General features: G+C 41.2%; 1 protein-coding gene across 5 annotated transcripts in view; it reads left to right on the forward strand.

Annotated features, from left to right (window-relative positions):
• Positions 1 to 14,172, forward strand: part of PALLD (palladin, cytoskeletal associated protein) — a 434,220-nt gene that overhangs the window by 204,314 nt on the left and 215,734 nt on the right. For all 5 annotated transcript variants that reach the window (XM_003257950.3, XM_003257949.3, XM_030816308.1 and 2 more), the window contains 2 exons: positions 2,506 to 2,625; positions 5,211 to 5,553. In XM_003257950.3, coding sequence (XP_003257998.1) covers positions 2,506 to 2,625; positions 5,211 to 5,553 — 463 coding nt within the window. The remainder of the gene's footprint in view (positions 1 to 2,505; positions 2,626 to 5,210; positions 5,554 to 14,172) is intronic.

The following is a 14,172-nucleotide window of genomic DNA, read 5'->3' on the forward strand; positions in this document are numbered from 1 at the left end:
TCAGATCTTTCCTAAGGGACATAACATTTTGACACAGAAGAATCCTTGCATTGTAGCTTTTAACAAAATCTCAAGCAGTCTGTTAACCAGATTACCATCAGCATCATCAGAAATGGGGAAAAGGAAAGGCTTTGGTGGGTGGGGCAGGGGGCTTGATAAAACCTAAGAATGGAGTGAGAAATGGAGTAAAACTCAATGATGCCTATAGGCCATATTACTTGGTAATACAAAAAAAAATACATATTTGACCCAATAACATGACATCAAAAACTATATAGTTTGATAATACTTGGACAAATTTTGAAATGATAGATACACGAATTTTTTTCTAGAATCAAATACAACAAACTCTGCATTTGCCTTTCAAGAGTGAGATTATTAAGGGGTATTAGGTATATAAAGGGAATTCGATTATAAAGAGAAACATTTACACTTTATTTTATACTTTGTTTAATTTATTTACGTTTGCACTTATTTATTTGATTTATAGGTAAAAAATTAAAATATTTAAAGCTCTCTTCAATAGACAAAAATGTTTTTTTTAAAAACATAGCACTTTTACCTACAGTTAGTACTTTTTTTTGTTTCAGGGTTTAAAACATAAAATGTTTTGAAACAGATTTGCTGATTTTAATTACTGATGGTCTGAAATGTTTGCTCTTAGAAGGATGTTAGTGAAGGAGGTTTATCTTATCAAATTCTGAGTTAGCTACTGTAATACAGTAGAGCACCCCAAAATTTAGTTGCTTAAAGCAGCAACCATAATTCTGTGGGTGAACTATTTGGCTTGGCCTCAGCTGGGTGGTTTTTGTGGTCTGTGCCAGGCTGGGCTGACGACAGCTGGGCTCTCTCAGTGCGGCCATGGTCAGCTGCCAGGATGACTAGGAATGAGTCAGTTAGTCTAAGATGGTCTCTTTTGGAAAGGCTTATGTCTGCTCCATATGGTCTCTTCCTCCTACAGGCTAGCACAGCCTTGTTCACGTAAGGGTTCATCAGAGTTCCAAGAGATGGAGCAGAAGCAGGCCAGGCCTCTCAAGGATTTGGCTCAGAATTGGCCAACAACATCACTTTCACCACATTCTAGGCTAAAGCAACTCACAGGGCCAGCCCAGGTGCAAGGGATGGGGCAATAGACTCTGCCACTTGATGGAAGGTGTTGCAGAGGGACATTACAAAGAGGCATGTCTACAAAGGAAGGAATAATTGCAGGCATTATTACTAAGAAATCTATAATACACGGTCTTATGCTACCCCAAAAATATGTGAATAACCAATAGAATCACTTCATGGGAATCCAAAATATATCACTTTTCTTAACGTTTGCCCACATAATTATCTTTATTTTACTGGTACAATATAAGCAATTATTCAACTAGTGAAACTAATTAATACTCTAGATATAGCTTCCTTTTAATGGTAACAGCTAACACTGGCTATGAAGCATTTGCTATATGCCAGGCAATGTCCTAAGCACAGTATGTCATATCACAAAAGTAGGTGGTGTTTAGGGTTTGGAGTCTGGACCCCAACTTGGTTTGAATCCCTATGTTAGTATTTATTAGCTGTGTGACCTTGGACAAGTGAATTAACCTTATTGTGCTTCCATTTTCTATCTATAAAATGGGCTAATAATACACTTACATAACTCATAAGATTGACGTGATGATTAGATTTAATCTATGTTAAGTGCTGGTAACAATACCTAGTGTATGGTAAGGGTTATATAGCTGTCAGCTCTTGTTGTTATCATCGTCATCATCATCATCATCCCCCTCACAATAACCCTGTGGTGGTGAATTTTGTGTGTCATGCATGACTAATACAAACTCTGTGAGGTAGCTTCTATCATTGTCTCCATTTTACGGAGAAGAACATTGAAGTTCAGGGAGACTGACCAAAGTCACAAAGGCAAGATGTGGCAGGACCCTCATTCAAGCCCTGGCAGCTGTTTCGAGTCTGGCCTTTTCATACCCTACAACACTGCCATGCCACTTAACAGTACCTTCCAGAATAGTTGTCTACAGGTCAAATATACACAGGTCATGTTCTTTTTTCCCACGTGGTCAGCATTTCAGAAGAGCTTTATTTTCCCCACTGCTTGCTTTGCAGCTGAGCAGATATACCAGGTAGCTATATGTACAGAAAGAACTCTGACATGCAATCAGCTTAACTCCTACATGCAAAGTACAGAGTTACACACTTGCAGACATCTCGTTTTATCTTCACAGATAACCCATTAGGTATGTATCATCCCCATTTTATTGATGAGGACACCGAGACAGCTCTTGTCCAACATCACAAAGAATGGGTCTACCTCCAAAGCTTTTTCTGCTAGGCAGAATTGCTAAATTAAATGTAAAGAGATTCTATTGCAAACATTTTTGTAAAGTGAATCTGTAATAATCATTACCTAATTTGTTTGTTGTGGAAAGGTGGAGGTCTCACTTCTTAAAAGTGACTTCATGGTTAAACTCTGATGAATGATTCTGTTCTCTTCACTTCCAGAGGAGATTTGCACCCTAGTTATCGCTGAGACTTTCCCTGAAGATGCAGGGATCTTTACATGTTCAGCAAGAAATGATTACGGATCAGCAACCAGCACTGCCCAGCTGGTTGTCACCTCAGGTATGTGAAGAGTAAAAAAAATGACTGGGTCATGTCACACCTGTAATCCCAGCACTTTGGGAGGCCGAGGCAGGCGGATCACTTGAGGTGAAGAGTTCGAGACCAGCCTGGCTAACATGGTGAAACCCTGTCTCTACCAAAAATACAAAAATTAGCTGAGTGTGGTGGTGCATGCCTGTAATCCCAGCTACTCTGGAGGCTGAGGCAGGAGAATCACTTGAACCCAGAAGGTGGATGTGGCAGTGAGCCGAGATTGTCCCACTGCACTCCAGCCTGGGTGACAGAGTGAGACTGTCATGGAAGGAAGGGAGGAAGGGAGGGAGGGAGGGAGGAAGGAAGGGAGGAAGGGAGGGAGGGAGGGAGGAAGGAAGGGAGGAAGGGACTGTCCCAGGAAGAGAGCTCAGCTCAGCCTTCAGGAATCTGGCCACTCCAGGAGTCACCCTAACAATCTAAGTTTCATCGTGAAACAAAGGCTTGAGGGGAGGGGAGGAGAAGGAGTGAGGTGGAGATGACAAACAAAAAGATAATGATCATGTAGCAACTGAACACACATGGGCTTTCTTTAAAATCGTGCCGTCTTGGTCTTGGAAACGATGGAGCTGGTTTCCTAACATCCTCCTGCTAACCTAGAATCATATTCACATTGGAAAGCCACCTCTACATCGGAGGTGCAGTCACTTTCTCAGCAGTGCCAACACATGAGATCTGGAGATACTTGTACAAATAAGCCATTGTCCAATCCACTGTTGAAACTTCTGGAAAGGTAATACAAGATAAGCCTTCTTGTATAAAATGTAATACAAGATAAACTCAGAGAAGCTGTAAAGGCCTTCGAACTCAAATTTCATTGATAGTCTATATCAATGATAGTATATAACTAATATGAAAAAGAAAGCAATGCATTGTATTATTGAAGCCAATTTTCAAAAATATATGGATATTTTCTAAACTCAAAAACTTACCACTAGGGAAAGGAATGTGAAACAGATTTTTTTCTTTTTCTTTTATTTTTATTTGTCTGTTTTCTAGTTACTAATGAGCGTTAGCTTACTTTAATTGCCTCATCTCTGCCATTCATCTTAAAGATATTTTTAAAATATGTTTTTGACCAAGCCTGGCACATAATGTACGTAGTAGAGAATCAATAAATGGGTCATTTGTTGAATGATACGGACTTGGAGAGAACAACTGAATTGTACTTGGATTCCTTCAGTAGAGCAAGAACTTGGCGCTAGGTGGCAGCAGAGGCACAACCAAAACTGATTTAGGGCCCTCAGAGTGGCAATTGTAAATGCTTTTTCATCTTAATTAAGAAAAGAAACGGGAGGGTCATCTTAAATGGGAAATGGTTTCTGTGAACGACTACTGTTAAGTGCTAAAAGGAACCTAAGTGTCAGGATCGGAGTTACAGAGCAAGGAGGACCCCAGCGTTTTGATTTCGAGTTGGCTTCAACACTGTCCCGTCAAATGGCCATAGCAGGAGTGCAGTGCTTAAATAATATGGCCAAAACCCTGGGCTCTATAAGTCTGAGTGGCAAAAATTTGTGTGTAATATTTTCCATTGTTTCTGCGGTAAATCTGCTATAGGTCAAACATAATCAACAAATATTTTTGAGTTTTTTGTTTACCTCAGTAAGCATTTTTGAGTGCATGCCAGGAGCTCTGCTGGGCTCTGGGCAAGGTGCAGAATCTAAAAAAGACATGATCTCAAGATGCTTTCAGCCTACTGAGGGCAACACATAAAAATCTCTTTCATACTGAGTTATAGTTGGAGCAATAACCTAATACAGAAAAAAAAATATTTTTATGAGATTATGAAATTTTACTTGGACTCCAAGCTTTACCTTCCCTAGCTTTAGATGAATATCCACATAAAACCTTTACAGCAGCCGGGCGCGGTGGCTCACGCTTGTAATCCCAGCACTTTGGGAGGCCGAGGCGGGCGGATCACGAGGTCAGGAGATTGAGACCACGGTGAAACCCTGTCTCTACTAAAAATACAAAAAATTAGCCGGGCGTGGTGACGGGCGCCTGTAGTCCCAGCTACTCGGAGAGGCTGAGGCAGGAGAATGGCATGAACCCGGGAGGCGGAGCTTACAGTGAGCTGAGATCGCGCCACTGCAGTCCAGCCTGGGTGACGGAGCGAGACTCCGTCTCAAAAAAAAAAAAAAAAAAAACCTTTACAGCTTGAGCCAATTTGAGTAGTGACAGCTATGATGTTCAGTAGGACCCATGGACCAAAACGTGAGAAGACAAAGCATTATTAGTTGATACTGTTTGTGTTGTCACTTTTTTTTGCCAAGTTCTATGTTTAGCTCTTGTTTGAAATTTTTATGATTTGGTAGCTGGTTTCCCCACATGTGAGCTCAGTCAGGAAATAAAACGGTAGCACTCGTTCAAAACAAGCTTGAAAGAAGCAGGCCCTCCAGCTGGCAGTGCTTCTGCATCAGATGAGAGCAGCACAATCACCTCTTCTTTAACAACTTCACACAACACAGGGATTCTCAGAAGACTCTGACAGTGTGAAATCACTTGTTGAACTAGTAGCATCTTCTTATGTTTTTCCTCTCTTTCCCCTTCCTTAGCCAACACTGAAAATTGTAGTTACAAGTCAGTGGGAGAATCCAACAATGACCACTTCCAACACTTTCCACCTCCCCCTCCAATCTTGGAGACAAGTTCCTTGGAGTTGGCTTCAAAGAAACCATCTGAGATCCAGCAGGTGAACAACCCTGAGTTAGGCCTGAGCAGGGCAGCCCTTCAAATGCAATTCAATGCTGCCGAGAGGGAAACGAACGGAGTCCATCCCAGCCATGGAGTAAATGGACTGATTAACGGCAAAGCTAAGAGTAATAAATCTCTTCCAACACCAGCTGTCCTGCTTTCACCCACTAAGGAGCCACCACCTCTGCTTGCCAAACCAAAACTGTGAGTATTTCTGCATGGTTTTATAATAATTTCCATACCCCTGTTACATTTCCTCTCTGGTGAGAAAAAAACTTTTGCCTGGATTAACTATGTGGCAGGTTGTCCTTGACTCATGGGACCTTGCTGCCAAGTGGTGTCCTTCAACAATGTAAAAGATACCTAAAAATAAAGAAGGGAAATGAAAAGCTTGGTGAAATCTGCCCTTTGCTGACAGCTGTAACTGGTTATGGCTGTGAAAATATCTGTGCCCAGTGTGGGCTTCCAACATACAGCTAAGGACGTAGCCACTCCCCGGAGGCCATGGAAAAGGGGGATCTCCTTTGAGCCCTTTATTAAAAGTATTTCAAAAAGTGAGTATAAGTACTTTACGTTTGTTACTTTAAATATTATCGGTAAGGAGATCTGATACAGACAAGCAGGGAAAGACTAAAAACTGAGGCTGGAAATTCAGGGTGCAGATCCTGGCAGGGCAATGAAACCAGAGGGACGCAGGCTTGTGGGCAAGAAGAGCACCCTTCACAGCACAGGCTACTTGGCTTGGAATTCCATGGAGCTGCATATTTCCATGAATACCATCTTCACAGTTGATGTCCATTATTTTCTTAGGATGATAAACCTTGCATGAGCTGTTTCCATTGGCACCGCACAGCAGAGAGTTGTTATGAATGGAGCCATTACAATGTCAGAGAGAGGCAGAAATACATTAGCTCAAACGAGTCTATCATAGCACAACAGACCCTGAATTACTGCCCTGCCAGAGGTCAGTGGAAATGTAAGAGTCATAGTGAATGTGTATGTATTCTATGAGGTCACATTCCCATGAGAATGTATTTGCCAGAACCTAGGAAAGCCCCTTCTATTTACCCATATCTGATGTTTTTGATTTGGGGCAGGAAGGGCTTCTTTAGGGGTTATTCTTTATTTCCCTAGCATTGAACAGCCTACTCTTTTCTCTCTCTGATCAGTTCACTTCTTAGAAATGTTAGAATTTAAAAGATATTTGAATTAGAATAACACCTTACCTTTGTACATCACTTTATTATTTACTGGGTGATTTCATGAACATTAGACTAATCAAATAACAAAAAGTCAAAAGAATACCTTAAGTTAACAAATGGGCAAACAATTTTATAAAACTAGACTTCTGGACAATCTTGTGTTGCAGTTTCAAAAATGTATCTATTGCTACCCTCTACTTCATTTTGCATTGTGTTCTGGCTCACTTTTAAGACAGTAGGGCTACTCACTAAGCGTGTACACAATAGTGTGAAAGGTGCTGGTGAACATTTAATACCTATGCGCCATCTCCATTCAGAGGCCCAACAGGTATAATGAGCTAAAAAATGGTGGCCTTAAAAGAGATTTATGCTCTTGTAGCAGCAACCCATAAAATTAATTGCCACTGCTGACTTCTTTCATCTTTGCATTTTGAATATGTATTTGCAGTGCTTTTAATGAAACAAAGGACCTGCTCTCCAGGGAGAGAAAGGGCAAATGTGTTGAATGACTAGGACTTGACTGTAGTCTTGATTAAGTAAAGTCTATCATAAATTGGACGTAAATCACAGGAGCGCAAACACGAGTTGCTGTTAAGAGGCATCTACAGCCCATCTTATCTCAGGAGTTTCAACAGCTTTGCAGCTTTTAGCTCTGCTTTGCAGCCAGGTTAATGCATATGGCAAGGGGGTAATATCTACAGAATGCAGACAAAACAACTTCATGTTCATTAAGAGGATGACAGCTTAAGCACAAGTTTAAAGAACATCAGGATTTGCTTGTGAGATAAAATATAAATACATATATAAATATAAGATAAAATATAAAATAAGATGCAGAAAAAATGGACTTAAATGTTTGAGGCCCAAATAAATGGGTTACTCTTCCTTCATGAGGAAACTTAAGGGAAAAAGCAGAACACCTAAACACAAAACCCAACAGCTTAGAAACAACATTTACTTCTACTAGGTCTTCCCACTGTTTTGTTTTTTTTTTTTCTTCAAATCTTCGTATGTTTAAACATATTCTTAGGGCATCACTTGATTGTTGTTTTTTTGTGTTGCATATTTACCTGCCATTTAACTAGGTAGAAAATAATATGTGATGATACTTTTTAAGTATATATTTTTAAATTTTCTTATGATTTAGAATATGTTATTGGATTTTGTTTTATTACAAAATCAGTGGATGCTTGATGTGACAATTCAAACAACACAGAGGATATTAAAGTTTATACTCTCTGCTTCCCTTCTTCCAACCCACCCCTCTGAAAGCTGTGGTATGGTGTATTATGAGAGCCTTTTCTAAAAAAGGTTTTTTCAGTGTTTTCAAAGTTTTCTTTCAGTGTTTGTTCAGTTTTCAAAGTACTCTCTGCTTCCCTTCTTCCACCCCTCACAAAGGTGTGATATTCTGTATTATCACAACCTTTTCTAAAAAAGATTTGTTCAGTGTTCTCAAAGTTGTATTACTGATAGAGAAATGCTGTTGAATGACATCTACAAATAATTTAGAACAGCATCTGAGTTATTGATAATGAATGACTATAGGTAACTGCCAAGTGAAATTCTTACACATTCATTGTTTTCTTTTCATACATTGTGGGAAAATATGAGATTTTATTTGCCTCGTATGGTCAGCAGTGAAAAACTATGGTTTGCTCAAATCTTCTTTTCATCAGTTTATGATCTGATTTTCTTTCACTAGAGGAAAGGTTTATACTTGGTGGCGTTATGGCAGTTTGTGCATCTTCATCATTTGTAAACGAACTAATAGGAAACAATTCGGAGGGCGCAAGTAATTAGCAACTAAAATATTTACTCTCACAATGAACTAATCTGAAAATGGTGTCTGATGTCTCAGATGTCTGGGGGAAGAAAGATCATTTTCAAAAAAAAAAAAAACTCTGCATTATTTTTCTCTCTTGAATAGCTCCAATACTGATTGTGGGAAAAGAAAAAAAAAATTCAAGAATGAAACAAAAACCTGGAAAGGTCATGAGCTCTTTTCTCTAACTAGGCCCAGCCCTCACCCTGTACTGTCCAATAGAAGTCGTCCTCACCAATACACTCACAGCCATCCCAGACCTCCAGCCAAGTCCATGGTACCGCTCATAAAGTGAGGGTTCCTGGCCCAGTCTGTGGTACCTCTCATAAAGTGGGGGTTCCTGGCTCAGTCTGTGGTACCTCTCATAAAGTGAGGGTTCCTGGCTTAGTATCGTGTACATATCCACTTCAGCTCCTACATCTCCCTTTGTTTCTAACACTCTCCCTCAAGTGTAAGTGGAAGATAATTAAATGTAGGCCATTTGGTGAGTCCCAGATGTCCCACACACAGGATTTGTGCAATGCCTTTACCACCCGCTGTGGGACTGCGAAGTGTGCTTAAATGCTGCACAAGAAAAAATTAATAGTATTATTTCTGCAGCTCAGTGGCTGACACTCATAATCTTCAATCGCAGCACGAAAGAAGCAACACAATGCTTAGGTCATAATCTTAACAGGAGAAAAAAGGAGGGAATGAGCGTAAACCTAACTTCTACACTATTCTTTTCCTTGGTTCCTTGCTGCCCTCTCATTACAAATGATACCTGAAGATCAAAATAAAAGTAGGGCTCACTGCGAAAAATCTCTGCTTCTCTTTATTCCTGCCAAAAAAACGGTCCTTCAGGCAGGGCGCCGTGGCTCACCCCTGTAATCCCAGCACTTTGGGAGGCCAAGGCGGGCAGATCACGAGGTCAGGTGATCGAGACCATCCTGGCTAACATGGTGAAACCCTATCTCTTCTAAAGATACAAAAAATCAGCCGCGCGTGGTGGCGGGTGCCTGTAGTCCCAGCTACTCTGGAGGCCGAGGCAGGAGAATGGCATAAACCCGGGGGGCGGAGCCTGCAGTGAGCCGAGATAGCGCCACTGCACCCCAGCCCTGGCGACAGAGTAAGACTCCGTCTCAAAAAAAAAAAAAAAAAAAAAAAAAAAAGCGGTCCTTCCAAACCATAGACATGCATGGAATCCCCCAGGAATAAGCTCTGAGGGGAAACCTGTGAATGGCAAAATGTGGTAGGCGATTTGCCAAGCATATAGAAAGGCATGGTCATGTTTTTCCACTGAGCTCACCTCCTACAGCAGATCAAACAATATATAAATAACAATATGCTATTTTCAAACCCCCTTTATTACTTCCTTTGTCTTGTGGGAGAAAGGTAGGACTCTAAGCCTGTAGACGAGCAAAATGAGAACTCCAAAGGGAGGTTACTGAAGGGTGATGCGATGGGAAAGTCCTTACCTTGCGACAGATCCGCAGATAAAATGATGCTTATTTGTTACTCTAGTGCCAAAAATATGTGCATTGCCATAAAAGTCTGTGTCCTTTTGCCTGGGAGAATAATAATGAAATGATTGTTCAGTGTTTACATGCTAAATCAACAGCTCCCCTTGCTCCTATTCTTACTACTTGCTCTTATCCCAGTCTCTAAAGAAGAAACAGTATTATGGTTTTCTGTCTTAAAAGAGTAAAACAGTTCGGGTGCGGTGGCTCACGCCTGTAATCCCAACACTTTGGGAGGCCGAGGCGGGCGGATCACGAGGTCAGGAGATCGAGACCATCCTGGTTAACATGGTGAAATCCCGTCTCTACTAAAAATGCAAAAAATTAGCCGGGCGTGGTGGTGGGCACCTGTAGTCCCAGCTACTCGGGAGGCTGAGGCAGGAGAATGGCATGAACCCGGGAGGTGGAGGTTGCAGTGAGCTGAGATCGCTCCACTGCACTCTGGCCTGCGCGAAAAGAGCGAGACTCTGTTTCAAAACAAAAAACAAACAAACAAAAAAAAGAGTAAAATGATTTCAGGCCGAATCAACATTTTCAAAATTACTGCATTTTACAACCTTTGCTTTTCTCTTCTTCCTTTCTCTCACTCCCACCCTTAGATGCCCTATTGTTCTGCAAATCCTGTCTCCAGAGAAAGACATAGCCTATAAAATTCATACTGAGCTGTTAGGGATTGTTAGCATCACCTCAGTGCAGTTCTAGGCTAACAAAGTGAAGTACATCTTAATAAGCAATAATAAGCACTGCAGAAAATCAGGAAAATGTCATTTCATGAGATGATGTGTTTGAGAGCTAGAAGAGAAGGAATTAGCAGCCTTTATCATTCTCTTTATTACTGAGGTTTTCTATATTTGGAAATTCCTGATGGGTTTCCTCCACACTCCTAGACACAAATTGAAGTACAAGTTGTTCCCTTGCCTGGAATGTTCCACTCCCCAGAATGTTCCGCCTCTAGTGGCTGGCTCTTACTTGTCTTTCAAAACTCAGCTTAATGTCACCACTTCCCTGACCACCCAGTCTAAAGCAGCCACCCAGCCATGTTCCAATAACTCATCCTCATTAATTATCGCATACCACATAATTATTTCCGACAGTTACTTGCTGTTTGTTTTTTTTTAATTGCTCCCTGCCTCCAATATTGTAATGTAGCTTTCTGAGAATGGGAACCCTGACTGTCTTATTTCATTGTTCTTTCACTAGGACCCTAGAACAGGGCCTGACAAATAGTAGATGCTCAACAATATTTTTTGAATGAATGAAGCAAAAGCAGAACAAAAAAGAGGAAAAGAAATATCTCCCGCCTTTAGAGCAACCCCCATTTGATCTGCCTAATCTTCTTTTTTTTTTTTTTTTTTTTTTTTGAGATGAAGTTTCACCTTGTCACCTAGGCTGGAGAGCAATGGAGCAATGACGCGATCTTGGCTAACTGTAACCTCCGCATCCTGGGTGCAAGTCATTCTCCTGCCTCAGCCTCCTGAGTAGCTGGGACTACAGGCACGTGCCACCACGCCTGGCTAATTTTTGTATTTTTAGTAGAGACGGGGTTTCACCATATTGGCCAGGCTGGTCTTGAACTCCTGACCTCAGGTGATGCACCCACCTCGGCCTCCCAAAGTGCAGAGATATCAGGTGTGAGCCACCATGCCCGGCTGATCTGCCTTTCACCTAGATATACCGCAGGACTTGTATTTTCAAACCCCATCAACTCCAGAGTTTTCCCACATTACAGTACTTTTCCAACTGACATCATTTATCGTGTAAACCAAATGAGTATGAAGAATTAAATAAGAATCTCATGGGATAGAATTACATTAGAAAAGTTTGTCCAAGTTACTTAATTTGGGAACACTTTCAACTCCTTCCTCATTTCTTCTGTGTTCTCATTTGATTAGCATCTTAATTTAAAACATTACAAAAAATGAGACATTCGGAAGGACTAGGAGGACATTTTCACTCTCTAGTACATACTTGCAATGTCAGTTGGCCACAGTGCAATCACACTGCTATTTCAAGGTGTGTGTACTTGACATGTTAACACCCCATCAGATGCCAGACTTGTGATGAAGAGCCAAGAGCTTCTGTGCTACTCCCTTCCTGTCCTGTTTATGTTGGACTGCAGCTTCAACTCCAACGTGTGGCTTTGGCAATGAAACTTACAAAGTTGAACATTATCCCGTCCTTCAACCTCTACTAGTTAGGGTTCAAGATCTCACTATATTACTGTTTGACATTAGAATACAAATGGTTTCTTAGGTTCTATTCTAGTATAAACCTTACCTGGTTGATTGAAAAGCAAAGCAAAATAAAAACAAAAAAGGCAAAGAGAAGGTAAGCAAAAACAAGTTGGGGCAAAATAAGTAACAAAGGGTCAAGGAAATGTAATCGTGGAATGTACATAAATCTATTTTAAAATCTAGCACACTTTTTTTCTTAACCAAGATTCTTAATTTTTTACATGTCTGCAATCTGTAGACATCCGTAATTTCCATGGAATTTCATTTATGTTCAGTTAGCTAGCCATTACTTTCATTTCTTTTCAACTTAAATTTGTTTTTTCTAGGTAATACAATCACACAGTTAAAAGTGTAAAGAAATATATGCACTGAAAAGTCTGCCTCTCGAACTCAGTAACCAGTTGTCACTGTCTTGTGTATCCTGCCAGAGATTGTTTACATGCCTATCAAGCAAATATATGTATATATGTGTGTGTGTGTGTGTGTGTATTTTTTTTTTATTTTTAGACAAGTGCCTACCCACCACATATACTGTTCTGCACCTTGCCTTTTCTATTTAGCAGTAGATTTTAGAGATGTTTCATGTGAGTAATTAGAAAGTCTTTTTTTGAGACGGAATCTTGCTCTTTCACCCAGGCTGGAGTGCAGTGGCGCTATCTCGGCTCACTGCAAGCTCTGCCTCCCAGGTTCACGCCATTTTCCTGCTTCAGCCTCCCAAGTAGCTGAGACTACAGGCACCCGCCACTGCGCCCGGCTAATTTTTTTTGTATTTTTAGTAGAGAGGGGGTTTCACCGTGTTAGCCAGGAGGGTCTCGATCTCCTGACCTCATGATCCGCCTGCCTCGGCCTCCCAAAGTGCTGGGATTACAGGCGTGAGCCACCGCGCCCGGCCTAAAAAGTCTTATTTTTAAGTGATTGTATATATTTATTGTAGAAATGATTGATAATTCCTTTCTCTACTGTTGCCAATCTAAATTTCTTTTTTTTTTTTTTTTTTTTTTTTTTTGAGACGGACTCTTGCTCTGTTGCCCAGGCTGGAGTGCAGTGGTGCGACCTCAGTTCTCTGCAACCTCCGCCTCCTGGGTTTAAGTAATTCTCCTGCCTCAGCCTCCTGAGTAGCTGGAATTATAGGCATGTACCACAACACCTGGCTAATTTTTGTATTTTTAGTAGAGATGGGGTTTCACCATGTTGGTCAGGCTGGTCTTGAACTCCTGACCTTGTGATCCACCCATCTCGTCCTCTCAAAGTGCTGGGATTACAGGTGTGAGCCACTGCGCCCAGCCACCGGTCTAAGTTTCATTGATCTAAGTGATTATCAAAAGTATTCTTTTTGTTTTTTTTTTGAGAAAAATTATCTCTCTGTCACCCAGGCTGGAGTGCAATGGCACAATCTCGGCTCACTGCAACCCCCACCTGCTGGGTTCAAGTGATTCTCCTGCCTCAGCCTCCCTAGTAGCTGGGATTACAGGCACCCGCCACCTCGCCCGGCTAATTTTTTTGTACTTTTAGTAGAGACGAGGTTTCACCATGTTGGCCAGGCTGGTCTTGAACTCCTCACCTCAGGTGATCTGCCCGCCTCAGCCTCCTCAAGTGCTAGGATTACAGGTGTGAGCCACCATGTCCAGCCAAAAGTATTCTTTAAAAAAGTTTTTCTTACTTGTATTTTAGGTTCAGGGATACATGTGTACATTAGTTATATATTTGCCTGTCACAGGGGTTGGGTGTACAGATAATTTTGTCACCTGGGTAATAAGCATAGTACCCAATAGATAATTTTTCTGATCCTCTCCCTCCTCCCGCTCTCCACCCTCAAGCAGGCCTCGGTGTCTGTTGTTCCCCTCCTAGTTTCCATGTGTTGTTGTTAAGCTGTCAAGCTGTCACTTCTGCGTAAGAATACGTGGTATTTGTTTTTCTGTTCCTGTGTTAGTTTGCTTAGGATCATGGCCTCCAGCTTTATGTTGCTGGGAAAGACATGATCTTGTTCCTTTATATGGCTGCATAGTATTGCATTGTGAATATTGTCTTTATCCCGTCTACTATTGATGGGCATTAGGTTGATTCCA

Source organism: Nomascus leucogenys, chromosome 7b, assembly GCF_006542625.1.
Source record: "Nomascus leucogenys isolate Asia chromosome 7b, Asia_NLE_v1, whole genome shotgun sequence".
Taxonomy (NCBI): domain Eukaryota; kingdom Metazoa; phylum Chordata; class Mammalia; order Primates; family Hylobatidae; genus Nomascus; species Nomascus leucogenys.